Source organism: Dysidea avara, chromosome 8 (genome assembly GCF_963678975.1).
Source record: "Dysidea avara chromosome 8, odDysAvar1.4, whole genome shotgun sequence".
Lineage (NCBI taxonomy): Eukaryota > Metazoa > Porifera > Demospongiae > Dictyoceratida > Dysideidae > Dysidea > Dysidea avara.
In genome coordinates, this window is record NC_089279.1 from 24,175,524 (window position 1) to 24,189,733 (window position 14,210).

At 37.6% G+C, this 14,210-nt stretch overlaps 2 protein-coding genes across 3 annotated transcripts in view; both read right to left on the minus strand.

The window, feature by feature from the left end:
• The window catches only part of LOC136262951 (uncharacterized), a 245,500-nt gene that overhangs the window by 39,520 nt on the left and 191,770 nt on the right, over positions 1–14,210 (minus strand). The window lies entirely within an intron of this gene.
• Positions 1–14,210, minus strand: part of LOC136263330 (ubiquitin carboxyl-terminal hydrolase CYLD-like) — a 91,484-nt gene that overhangs the window by 26,267 nt on the left and 51,007 nt on the right. For both annotated transcript variants that reach the window (XM_066057848.1, XM_066057847.1), the window contains exons 2-4: positions 9,288–9,744; positions 6,541–6,831; positions 5,239–5,955 (exon numbers count right to left, since the gene is read on the minus strand). In XM_066057848.1, coding sequence (XP_065913920.1) covers positions 5,239–5,955; positions 6,541–6,831; positions 9,288–9,734 — 1,455 coding nt within the window. In that variant the 5' untranslated portion in view covers positions 9,735–9,744. The remainder of the gene's footprint in view (positions 1–5,238; positions 5,956–6,540; positions 6,832–9,287; positions 9,745–14,210) is intronic.

A 14,210-nucleotide genomic window follows, 5' to 3' on the forward strand; every position in this document is an offset into this window, starting at 1 on the left:
ATTCAACGTAATTTTGTGACGTAAAGTTATTGCTCTATTGGATCAGGGTAAAATTTTTACTGCTATGTTTAGAGGTTGTAGCATTTGTATATCTTAGTATCTTAATAAATAATCCTCCACGATCACTAATCACTAACAGTACAGTGAAAACTGGTCATTATTCAGGTACGGACAAACTCTTCTGACCTAGCTTATTAAGGAGGTGGCTGCATTTTGTGGCCTTAAAATGGTAAGAAGCATGCTGTTCTAACTGGCTATAGAGATGGATTTAGTGTGAACAGCGTATAAGACAGTGAGTACCGGCAGCAAGGTGGCAGCCAATCTGTTAGAGCACCAAAGACACTGCTTCAGACATTGGCAGTTGGCTGTCAGCCCAATGTGTAAAAATTTTCACTTTTGGTCCTTATAAGCGAAAGTAATGAAGTCATTATCCATAGGATATTATATTATATTTTTCAGAGTATCCCTTCAGTTCTACTATATAGTAGCCAAGCATAAGATGAACATAACACAGCATTCCAGTAGTTTAGTGGTGACCACAACACTGCCTGAGTTAAACTGTGGTGAGATTTGAGACTACCAGAAGTCCTGGAATGCCTTCAACACATGAAATACCAAATATCTAATGCCTGGCTTTCATCCACAGTGGACCTGTCTTGGTGGCCACTTGTACAGAAGGGGAACAGCTGCCACACAAGTCTTGCGAGCGAACAGTTGCCATACCGCTTAATTACCAATTTTTAAAATTTTAAACAAAACTGTGTGTGCAAGCGAGTGCGATGTTGTGCTTCGGCAGTGCCGTGTATATGGTAGCCATATCAGATACTGCCTAGCAGTGACACATTATGAGTATTTAAGTCATAATGCGTTACTTTATCATCCATCTAAATACAATCCCTGATTGTGTCATTTTTTTGTACAGAGCAATCTGCCACAAGAAGTGACCTGAGTAAGGTTTCACCGTATTATTGTTAACCATTAATATTGTTCACCATTGTTAACCATATGTATAGTGAAACCTCACTTAGTGGCCACCTCTTTAATAAGACCACCTCATTATATTGGCCACCTATAGAAGGTTCAAAATATAGATAAACAGTACTTTATGACCACATTAATAAGGCCACCTTGATATTCAGGCCTAATTTTTATTGGTCCCAGAGCTGGCCCTATGTAAATGAGGTTTCACTGTATTTATGTGCATTTTTATTTTTTGTAACTTTTCTTCTTGAGGTTTACTGATGGGCACTATGAAGCATTGTTGAATGGTCCGTACATAATGTGGTGACTTGAAATGTTAAAACGGTACGTAGCATGTCTTGTATGCACATGTTGTAATGTGTTGTAATGTGTTGTAATGTGTCCACAAATCTCCACTGGGTCATACGTGGGTTGAGTATGGATCATCCAGGACAATTTGGGTCACATTTTGTCCTGGCCAAGTGGATCTCATCCACTGACAGAATATACAAGATCAGATCGCTTGCATAAATTACGGTGGAACTTGTTTATTGCCACCTTCACTCAATAAGCAGGTAACAGTGTATAAATTCTTAATTTGGAATTGGCTTTTCAAGAGAGGTTGTCTTTCTATACTGGTGGCCATTAAGACAGGTTGTACTGATGGAGTGTACATACTAGAGATACAACAATATCCTCCACTTAGTGTCGTTTGATAGTGATACAATGGAGACTATGTATTGTTGTATTTAAATACTATACTATTATATTGCAACTCTAGCACATATTTATAACAGGAATGTTTGTTAACTGTTTAGACATACTGGAGCCACACCCACTCATCTGGATTCTACAAATGGAGTCATACCAACTTGTGACTGCACTTACTCGTTACTCCCATTGTGTTTAGATGAATCCACATGCCGTCGTGTGAGACTTGCTACCATGGCAGGCCACTGGAGAAGATTTTCATAGTAGTTATATCACAGTCATTGTTGTACAATTCTTACATTGTTGTGAAAACTATTTGGTAATCATGTGTCCTCTGTATGTTGTAATTACATGTGTAATTTTGTGTGGGAGTGCTATAAAATGCATGGTGACAATTGTTTGTAAATTTTTCATGTGGTTTTGCACACTTCCTTCAGCTACATGTGCTAATTACTCATAGCTTATGGTAACCGTAGTTGTGCTCTGTGTCATTCTTTAAACCGCACCCTTAGAGAGCAAATTACGTGGGGCGACTAATTTCAAAATCGAACAATGGTATGCAGCACCATAGATTATAGACTAATGTATGGCAGAACACTTATTTGTGGCTACATGCACTGATTAACTACACACAGCGCCAGTTCATCAATAACCAGTGACCGCAGTTGTGCTCTGCGTCATTCTTTAAATTCCAAGTTAAATTCTTAGAGAGCAAATTACGTGGGGGAAACTAAATTCAAATTTCAAAGCCATTCTCAAAAACATATGTTTCAATCTCAACGAAATTTTTAGAACAGTTTAAAGACACATTGCCCTACATGCCAAGCGAGTATTGCGGAAAACAACAATATGGGGTTTGTATTTGGCCTCTAGGTCGACTGAGAATGACTGAAACTTCGTTTGGTGCTGAAATCATGACTGTAGGGTAATGATGTATGGTGAATCAATGATGTGAATCTTGAGGTGATCATGATAGTACTGAAGCGACAGTAGGGCAATCAATGTTCGGAATGGACAAAGGAATGGAAGGCATGCACCTGCGGTTGCGTCTAACCACATGCGAAAAAAACACAAAAATGAAACATCCCCTTTCATGTCGGCAATCTCGATCTCAAAACAATCAGCATGGATTTGCTTCACCGCTTGTGTGGTAGTTACTAGTGACACGATGAGTTTAACTCTAGAGTTTCAGAGCAATAGCATAAATGACGGGTGAGTTATAGACAAGCCAAATTTGACAACTTTCGTTCCTGTAAAATCCTCACGTGTAGTGGTCACGTCATTTATTGTCTGCGGCACGCGTTTCTGCTTTACTGGTAGCACGACTCACTACTGTGAGTCTTGGTTTGCATAATCTCCAGAAGATAAGTTTTGCTTATTCCGTTTTTCTGCTATTTTGGTATTCCACATTTTACAAAATCTCATTATGATTGTACATAAATGTAGACATGTACCATCACCTGCCATCACTGAAAATGTAGTAAAATTTTTATTAAAATAATGTTTACATAAGCATGATCACTTATGAAAATGAATGACTGAGTCTGGGAAAACCGGTTTATTGTTGATGACATCAGGTTTAGTTTATCACAACTACTAAACTAAATAAAATCCGCTGCCAAAGTTAAGAAGATTTAGAATCTGGTACTATGTTTTTTTCCGAGTCCAGTGGCAAGCTGTACAAGCAGTCTGAGGCCTTGATAGGGCTCTTGGAATTCTGAAGAGCCAAAACTCATCTCTCTTTCATTTTGGAAACAATTCTTTGCTCTTCCTGCCTGCTACCCCTACTAGAGTTTGGCTAATACAGTCAACCTGGAGGAAATCTATCTTCTTAAATCTGTGCGGTGCATGGCTACTTCAGTTGAACAGTGGGTCATCTGGAAGGTAAGGAATTGGTATAAAATGTGTAAAAATGTGGAACACACAGTTCCATCTTTTGGCAAGCTCTAACTCTACGGGAACTTGAAAGTGGCAATTTTTAATTGGTACTTGAAAATAGGTGATAAGACCAGCTTTTCCAGATACAACCACATACATTTGTCATGGAGCAAACAGGTGCTTGTTTCTAAGAACAAACATGTTAATTTCAAATAACAACACTGAAACAAGCATTTGAATCACTTGCGACAGATAGAATTTGCTGACTTGCTAAACATGGTGTTTATTGCAGCCTATCGTTGAGTCATCTTTGCAGAAAGTTTTACTACTAAGCTTACCAGTTCTACGGTAAGTGGTTCTCAAGTCCAAACTCACAAATATCAGCAATGGAAAGTGCTGTTCAACAGAATCTTAGGCTCCATAACTCACTCATCCTTAAAGTTCATGTGCTATGCACAGCAGGCAACCACAATATAGAGCAATTAATGTAGAATGTAGTTTTGTTCTGTATACAGAGAATTGAACATACCCAGGGTACAATATACTTTGAACTGTAACTACAGCTGTTGTAATGGGATTTAACCCCTTGCTTTTTATTTCTTTGATCTCTAAAACCTATAGACTAAATTAGGGATTAAACATCCACTAGTATATTATAGGTGATCTCCCTTGTTTCACTACTTTTTATTTCTTTGAACCCTAATCAAACTTATTAAATTTTTTACTTGTTGTTGTTTGTTCCTTTTTGTAACATTATGACTGGTGAACCCATGCATACCATATTAGAAGAACGGAACCAGGCTAATTGATTCTGTCTGAATGCACAACACAACTATCAATTAATAGCATAGTGGCCATTACAACTTGTATTCAGCTATGTTCAGTCCGCATTACAAGCAAAGAACACCATGAGAAGCACATCTGTAATCAATCTAGTCACAATGGAAAACGTGGACAATCCATTACAAATGTAGGGAAGCCACCACATGGCAACTTCATGAATCAACACTTTGCATTGTCAGCAAAGATAAATATAAATGGGACACAAAGAAGGACACAGGTAAGTCTGCATTGTACATACTGCGGTATGCCAAAAGGCACCTGTCAGGCTAAACTGCTAAAGCAACATCGAGGAGTAAAAAAATCAAGCCTGTAGCCTTATGTATATTGTCTGCATGAAGGTATCAGTCAGTCAGGAAGTCAATAGAAAATTCTACTGATAAGTTTTAAAAACTTGTAGCAACTTATTAGAAATATTTCTAGTCATACTGAAAGCACTTTTGGGCTTGATTATACCTAACTAATACTGTCAAGATGCCATGAAGGTATTGTAAAGTTGCCTTTAGGGCGATTTTTTGGCCGGGTCCAAACCGTCATGATCCTTCAGTACTATTGTACTGTATGATACACTCACCTAAACATCTTGGTTATTAGAACACATTAACCTGATTAAAGCACATACGTAGGTTTCTCTGTAGAAAAGTGTAGCCATGGAACTCATTATGCTAATTGTGTTTTAAAGCATTTTACAGGTATATGCAAATCCAGTCAAATTTATGAATCATTAATGAACTTATTTACCTGCTACATATATGTACGTAGCATCGGATTCTAGGTACACGTAAATAATTTCCTTAATGATTCATAATCTATACATAGACACACACTAATCTTGCATGGTGACCTTACCATTTCTATTCCAGCTACCAATGAATTCATACCAGGGATATGACCAATCCATTTGATCACACCAGATATTGGTGGATTGCCATATTCTACCAGAGACCCAACTTCTAGGTTAAGTGGATTATAGTCTCCATTAGGTTCTGGCTCTGGATATGGTTGACTGTAGCCTACAGCAGGTCTTTCCAATAACTGTTGATTGTAGGCATCATGGTAAGATGGATTGTAAAGAGAGTTGTCAAACTGTCCAGCTCTGAGTATGGGTATCAGCTCATCTGAAGAAACTCTGTGAGTATGTACTTCTTGATCAGTTGAAGAAGCTCTGGGTATATGTGCCATATGTTGAGACAAAGGTTGGTGATGAGAGATATATCCATGGCTATACTTATGCCAATCTTCAGATGACTGGAAGCCAGGCTGAGATGGGTAAGGATTACTCCTTTTATAATTGATAAAATCATCATTAATTTGTGTCGTCAATTCTAGTGGATAATTAGTCAAGTTCCCTGGTTGATTACTATCATGAACATTTTGTGGTCTAGCTTTAGATCTGGTCTCATAGGGATGAACATATTCTTTAGCTACAGGTGAAGCATCATCCTCTTTTAGAACACAACTAACTGGAACAAACAACTTGACAGTTTGATGGTCCCTTGCAGTAAAATAATGGTTCATTCCTAACATAGCACCAGGCACCCTGTTAGGATTAGTCCGCTGGGTTTTCTAATATCACAAAAACAAGTTGATAATAACCAAATGCTTAATTAACAATAAAAGTTATCCAAGTTACTAATCACATATCTAACAGTTGTCTATTCAGTATTGCATGTACTCAAATACAGTGCATCATTAAGTAAAGTAAATAGCTTAATTATAGGGATTGTAGAGGTCTGCCAAAGCTATTTCCCAACTAATATATTAGAATACACACAGAGCAATTGCAGCAATACTTTTTTTAACTTGGTAAAGAGTAACAAAGGCTTTGTTTCGCTACTTTGTTTGCTCAACTAAGTTACCGATTAACTCAACTAAGTTATTAGCTACTGGAAACTTAGATAGAGATGGTTTAATAAAAGTGGTAAGTGTCTACTGGCGGTATCTGTACCTTGTATTACCGATACTGGTATTGGTATTGGTCCACTTTTAGTAAAAATCCCCACTTCAGTATGACTGATAAAGTGCTCACTAGTATATCTTCAGGTGTACATGACCTCCCTTGTGTCACTACTTTTTATCTCTTATTCAAATTTAAACAAACTTGCATGAAATAAAACAATGTAAGTATACAGAAGGTTCAAAGCAGCTTACTGTTTCAATGCCTGCAATTTTGGCACCACTTTGCATTACGCGTGTGCTCCAACCAATCCATCTCACAGTTCCTCTTATTGGTTGATCTTCATCATCATATAATATGACTTTATCACCTATTTTGAGGGTGTCACTCCCTGCAGGTTTTTGTGGACTACTTCTAAACTGAGACAAGCCAGTGTCATCAAAGCACAATTTATCTGCACTAACAAACACTCCACAATCATAATCACAGTGAAAATATTTGATGTGTTTGAATGTGCCATCTGTAGTTCCCATTCCTCTCCTCTCCTATTGGTGTGTACAAATTTTCATTAAGTCTACAGTACAAACAACTATGTAAAGTATTTAGGGGTATAAAAGTTAAGTACCAAATTTAAATTACAAACCAAGGCTTCCAATTTATATATCAAAACAGTGTTAGCAGCCACTACCAGAAGCAATAGATTTTTCAGCAGAGTAATGAGTGAACTATGTATAAGAATGAAAAGTCAAGGCAATAGACGGGTACAAGGGATTTTCCTATATATATGACCAAAGCCAGAGGGCTGTGGGCATATCAGGCAAATCCCAAGTGCTCATGTTACACTTACAGTTACTACGTAAAACTTCTATTTCAAGCTAATAGCCTGTTCTGGGTAAGCAAACACCCATGCCAATATTAGTGTAACCACAGGATTCAATTATGGCTAAACGTTGTTTCTACATTAGTCATAATCAATGGACAAGTCCAAAGAATACCATGGAAAAGTAAGTACAAACTGCTAATCCTTGCTTTGTATTGTTACTTGAACCAGTGTTCAGTGGAAGTTTTATGATTGAAAGTCAGGCTGATGGGTATATATATAAATGCTGTAGTATACAGTAGATGTACCAAAACATAATGCCGCATATGTACAATATTGCAGGCAACATTTAGAAATATGTGAATAGACTTATAGAATTTGTGAGGATTTGTGGCACAAATAGTTGTGAGTGCATTTGAACTCACAAGACATACACTGACAAGTCTTCTCCGTGCCAGCATCTTTGAGGCAAAAATAGAATAATGCAACATACTGATAGAAACCAATGTAAAACCAAGTTTCTATTGCACAATTCCAACACCTCCTACAAAGAATTTATGCCTCAAAGTTACTGGTATTGGTGTCTAACTGCTTTAGGAAATGGTCAGGCCACAGCAGTTAAAAGGACAACTTAATGTACAGTAGTTATGTCTTGCTCCACTTGGTTTTTCCAAGTTAGTGAAGAGTTTACGATTGTACAGGAAAATTACTAAAAAATGTACCTGCCTTCTGAATACTGAGCACTGGTGATAATATATGCTAGTTACTTTGGTGGCATCCATTAGTTTGGGAAATACATCAAAATTGGCAAAAGTAAGTCCAAAAAAGTATTCTCACAGCTATCACGAGTGAGACTCCATTATTTAATGGATTGCTTCGCCCTGCTCTTGTAAAAGTAGTAAAGTGGGTGTTACAAAACTAGCAACATTAAAATGCTACTTGTCACATCACGGCAATGCAGCTCATTTAATTCTAGGAAAGCAGGATGCCAACACTACTAGTATAGGGTGGCGAAGAACACTAGCTAGCTACTGGTTGGTTGTGCTATTATTTCATTGACAATATTTCAGTGGTTAATATTAAATTCTTACGTGCATAGTGATAACTAGTTAACTGGTATGGCTAACCAGGAGTCTCTTAGTACTAAGACACTTCTGTTGAAATTTCTTTGTGAATAAGAAATTATTATTTAGTCAAACTTTAAAGCACTGCTCACATACCATTTTGCAAGAACACAATATACGGTATTCAGTTGAATCTACCAGATTAAAATAGAAGTATTTTATTCACAAAGAAACTCCAACAGAGGTCTCTTAGTACTAAGAGACTCATGGTTAACCACACCAGTTAATTAGTTACACTATGCAAACAAGAATTTATTATTAACTGCCAAAATATTGTCAATGAAACAATAGCACAAACAACCAGTAGCTAGCTAGTGTTCTTCACCACCCTATACAAGTGGTATTGGTGGCCTACTTTCCTACAATTAAATGGGCTGCATTGCTGTGATGTGACAAGTGGCATTTAACTGTAATTAGTTGCCATAGCACTTGCTAGAGTACTTGTAGTCTCTTGTGTGTGACCCACAGATGCAATAATGATAAGTGACAAAACTCACAAGTAAAAATACACTTGCAACTTGCATGTTCGAGAGTGCAACTGCTTATACGTGTGAAGAGTGAGCATAAGGCATAACTAATAAGTTATAACGAAATATGCTATAAACGAGTAATATGACTGAAACTATGTACTTTACTTACAAATGTATAAGCTTTAATTGGCCTTCTCGAGATTTAATCTTCCTACGAATCAGGTAACTAGCTAACATCAAATGGGGTTTGTTCAGGCTTTGCCCATGTCAGTATTCAGAACCAGTATTTAGGATTGTAGATGAAACATCATGTGCGTGTGTATGAATAACAACCCTAATAGAGTAGTCATTTCCATAGTTTGGTTAAGCGAGAATCTGTATAAGTGGGGTCTGGATAATTGAGGTTCCACTGTACAACATGGAAAGTTTTCACTTTGATCTTTTGACCTGAAGCACAACAAATTATTGTACATACCAAAAATTACTATGCAAATGTTGTTCTTTGTTCTAGGTAAGTGTATAATTAAATTGACATTTTAAATTTGTCTTTGTTTGCATATTCCTACCATATGTACATACATACATACCATTAATTCCACACCAAATTTGGTACCATCTTCACCAGGTAGAAGACCGATATATTTTATGACTCCTTTTACAGGAGTAGGAATGGTAGAGATATTTAAGGCTACTCCACCTCCTATTTCCAGTCCCTCAGCCCAGTCCAGAGTACGCAATAGTTGATAACGATCTGAAGAACGTTTTACTCCCAACAACAAGTTGAACTGCTTATCAGTCATTTGTTGGACATCTTCTGGCTCACAGTGTAATTTAAGTGAATGATCTAAATAATTCTTGTAGTTTAAGGGGTGAGGAAAATATGAATATGTGTCCCTGGACTCACTATCAGTTAGTGCTACGAGTAGAGACCCTTTGAGAATATGATCATCAGTGTAAGTATGTGCTAGTGGATTCCAACTCTTGGCCCGTTTGTGTGCATCTTTGTCTTTAAGTAAAATGTAATAATCAGTCATTTTGATGAATCTACATATGTAAAATGAAAATATAATGATCAAACTGAAGAAACAACAACTTTGTAAGCAACAAAGGTAGCAACATATAACCTGTCCTGTATAAGCAAACCATGATCTACATGTATAAGAAACAAGTTGATATTGTACTACTTCTCAATAATGATGTTGTGTTAAATTGATGTTTTGCTAAGTAGGGAAATGATCAACTTAATATGTAAACAATACGCATTATGCTATTGATTAAAAAAAATTCTTTTGTACCAATACGCAAACATTTATCAACAAAGTAATTTTATGCATTTTGCTACCCAATAATTATTTAATCACCATTCATTTCACTATACAGGAGGCCGAAGCATAACATAAACTACCTGCTTTTATCTGTAAATGGTATGCACAAGTACGTACAGTATCTTCTCAACTACAATGGAACCTGTCTAAGTCTATCACCCTCGGACCACAATATTTTGTCCTTAATAGACAGGTGGTTGTAAACTCATCACTTGAGAATATTTAAAATTGAAATTTCTAGAGGCATGGCCTTTCTATACATGTGGCCAGCAATACAGGTTTCACTGCATCGTGTAGAATGAAACTTGCCTTTGCAGCTACCTGTATAGAAAGACCACCTCTCTAATAAGGCCGATTTTAAATTCCCTAAGTGATGAATTTATACACTAATCCAAAACTGTAGGCATAAGGTAGGGTCCGCAACGCGGAAAATCGATATCCTCCAATCAACTACCTAACTATTGTCATGTGTTAGGCTAAATGTAACTTAAATAACACCAGCGTGGCAGCCAAGTTTGTCACTTTCTTCTGGTAGAAAATGATACAAATGTCTTAAAATTACGTGATTTTTCGTTGCAGTGGTTCGTAGGGTTCTTCGTATGCCACGATATTCACTCTCAACATTGTTCAAGTAGTCTATCATCAACTCAAAGTATCGGTGGTTTGATTTTATTGGTCAGTTTCTGGTGGCAGCACAATCTGTGCGGATTTTTGGAGACAAACAAAATGTTTCTTCCTCTGGAGCACAGGACAAGCAGAGAAGCAACTGCGCCGTGGGTCAGCAATGACCAGTACTAGGTAAAGTACCTGCATGTGGAGTATGGTTATAATTGAAGCTTGTTAGCCATCTGGCTGAGCCATCTATATGTTGAAATTCGGCCAAAACGATGCGATTTTTGCAAACAAATACCAGAATGGTTGATACATCAGTGAGACAGTCTCCAACAGCAAGGATACGAAGCTTATAAACACCTAACAATATGGCTATCTCGCCCAGTAAACGCATAGAGCAATCCAATGCATGAAATAGGCACTCGCGTGATCAAAATTCAAATCACGGAAATGCCCATGAAATTGCTTTACAAGAACCATGCAGTGAGCTCCTTTTGTAAAGATTTGTGTTAATTGTTCACTCAGGCGTGGTCTAGGCTAGTGCAGGTGTGTGATTACATCATAGGGAGAGTCTTGGACTGCTGGGCTAATCGAGATGTTGAACCTAACGCACACAAACTGATTGTCATTTGATTTCAAGAGGTTTTAAGGTCATTAGAACAGATTATGGTTGTATTTTCCGTGATTCAAATTTTGATCACGTGAGTACCTATTTCATGCATTGGATTGCTCTATGCGTTTACTGGGCGAGATAGCCATATTGTTAGGTGTTTATAAGCTTCGTATCCTTGCTGTTGGAGACTGTCTCACTGATGTACCAACCATTCTGGTATTTGTTTGCAAAAATCGCATCGTTTTGGCCGAATGTCAGCATATAGATGGCTCAGCCAGATGGCTAACAAGCTTCAATTATAACCATACTCCGCATGCAGGTACTTTACCTAGTACTGGTCATTGCTGACCCACGGCGCAGTTGCTGCTCTGCTTGTCCTGTGCTCCAGAGGAAGAAACATTTTGTTTGTCGCCAAAAATCCGCACAGATCGTGCTGCCACCAGAAACTGACCAATAAAATCAAACCACCGATACTTTGAGTTGATGATAGACTACTTGAACAATGTTGAGAGTGAATATTGTGGCATACGAAGAACCCTACGAACCACTGCAACGAAAAATCACGTGATTTTAAGACATTTGTATCGTTTTCTACCAGAAGAAAGTGACAAACTTGGCTGCCACGCTGGTGTTATTTAAGTTACACTTAGCCTAACACATGACAATAGTTAGGTAGTTGATTGGAGGATATCGATTTTTCGCGTTGCGGACCCTACATAAGGTGACTAGGTTCCACTGTAGTTACCTGTCAACAAACTGGTCACTGTTGCTGACCCAGATGATCTGCTGATCTGGATACCAATCTGGGTCAGATGATTGAAACTTAATTAGGTATGTGCTCAAGAAAACTAACCAGGTAAGGTTTATAATTAACAATCAGTCAGTGGGTGTAGTTCCATATAAGTTTTTTACAGACAACAAAATACGTTTCCTGTAAGTGGGTGTGGCTTCATGCATAAGTTACCTAGAAACTTCAGCTCATGGCACTGATAAATTAACATGGCTCATGTACAAACATATCACACATTCCTGATACTAAAGTGGGCGTGGCTTACAAAAAAAAAAACTGGCTTACCGCAAGACTAGACTATACCTTGTAAAATAACAATCATTTAGTGGGCTTGGGTCCACATAAGCTTGTAGACAGCAACAGACATAAATTCATGCTTACCTACAGACTGCAACACTGCCAATAAATTGGGATGGCTACATGTATGCCTATACACACACTAATCCTGATAAGCGGGTGCAGCTTACAAAAGAAGCTGGGCTGCAGCAGGACTGGACTATATGATGCATTAACATACTTCCACATCACAAAACTAATAATTATGGGTATGACCAGGTTGTATACAATCACTGGACTGGACTAGTGGACTCAGTTTTTTTTTTTGTTTGTTTTGTTTTTGTTTTTCATTTTAGCACATACTTGGGCAACTGGTTGTAGCTATTGCTACAGTGAATGTAAAATATGCAGGTGAACCTGTCTACTTGGCACTCTCTGTTATCTTAGGATTGTGTGCATTTCTCTCTCTTAGCATAACTCTATTGTACGACTACCATTCTACCATTTGTCTTATCATGAAGTACAAACCATGCAGTACATGTGTATGTAGTGTTGCAGTAACCATGTATCCTACTAGTTATAGTCATGGACAGAGGCATAGCCAGCATTTCATGATTACCAGGGCTTTTAGCTGTCAATACTAGGGCTAACAGTACTTTAAACTGACAGGTTGAGCTCAAATTACCAGGGCTTTGGCTGTGAATACTAGAGCTCTATAGAGCCCTGGTCAGCCCTGGTAGTCAGCTAAATTAAGTGGTGACAGTTAACTGTCTTCCATAGCTGATACAAAGATTCTATAGTTTTTGCACGACGGCAATAACAAGTGAAATTTTAATTTATTTTTTATTTATTAAGACTTTATAGCACAAATGCTGAAGGTCTGTAGGACACCTGGTCCTACTTACAGCTTGTTTAAAGTTGTTGCATAAAGTACACGTGCACAAGATTTCAACCAATCAAATTGATTCATTTTGAACTTTAAACTATAATTACCGCATGTGACTTCTGTTTTAGATTTGTTGATATGCAATAACTATTAGAACCTCTGTACATAGCTGAAGCTGGATAATTTTGACAAGTCTGACATGATCACACCTTTCTTTTGTTTGTGTGTGGGTTTCTTTATGTGTGGAGGAGTGGTCTAACTACATGAGACTAGCATACTTACAAAACTAATTGCCCAAATATTTGGTTTAAAAAGGGAAAATACTTGACTCCACCATTCCAGTCCACCAATGCAGTCTACTAGTATAGTCCATGATTATATACAACCATCTGACCTAGACAAAATGTGAGGTAGTGTCTAATCACTGGACTGGACTATTGGACTGGAATACTACTGGACTGACATTTTTTTTTGATTTTACACATTTTTAAGGGTGGGCTACTGTACATTTGGGTAACTTGTGACACCAATTCAGCACTGAGTGGTGAATATGGTCCTACAAAGTAGCTGTGATAAGCCAAATGGATTCAGTTAAATGTATTCTATTCATATGAACACACAAGCTGGATCCCATTGCATAACTGGTTATATTTCATTACTGGAATGAAATGTCTGCATTCTGTTAATTGTATTACAATGCCATTTAGCTGTTTGTAGAAGTAGACAATTACATGGCCATAGCACAACGGCATACAGTGTGTACAAGTTTTAAAAGTAATGTGCCCCCATTACACACAGTTACATATCATGGACTCCAGTGACTAGTCACCAATTCATACAGGGTGTGTGTTATAGAAAGTTATATCACAATAATCATGTGTGCCTAAGAGTGAGAGAAACATTTTTAGGTATACCCTACATGTCAGTATCTGCTATACAGTAGAGTAGATAATGTCAAGCGGTTAATAGAATACATTTAATTTAATCCGTTTGGCTTATCACAGTTAC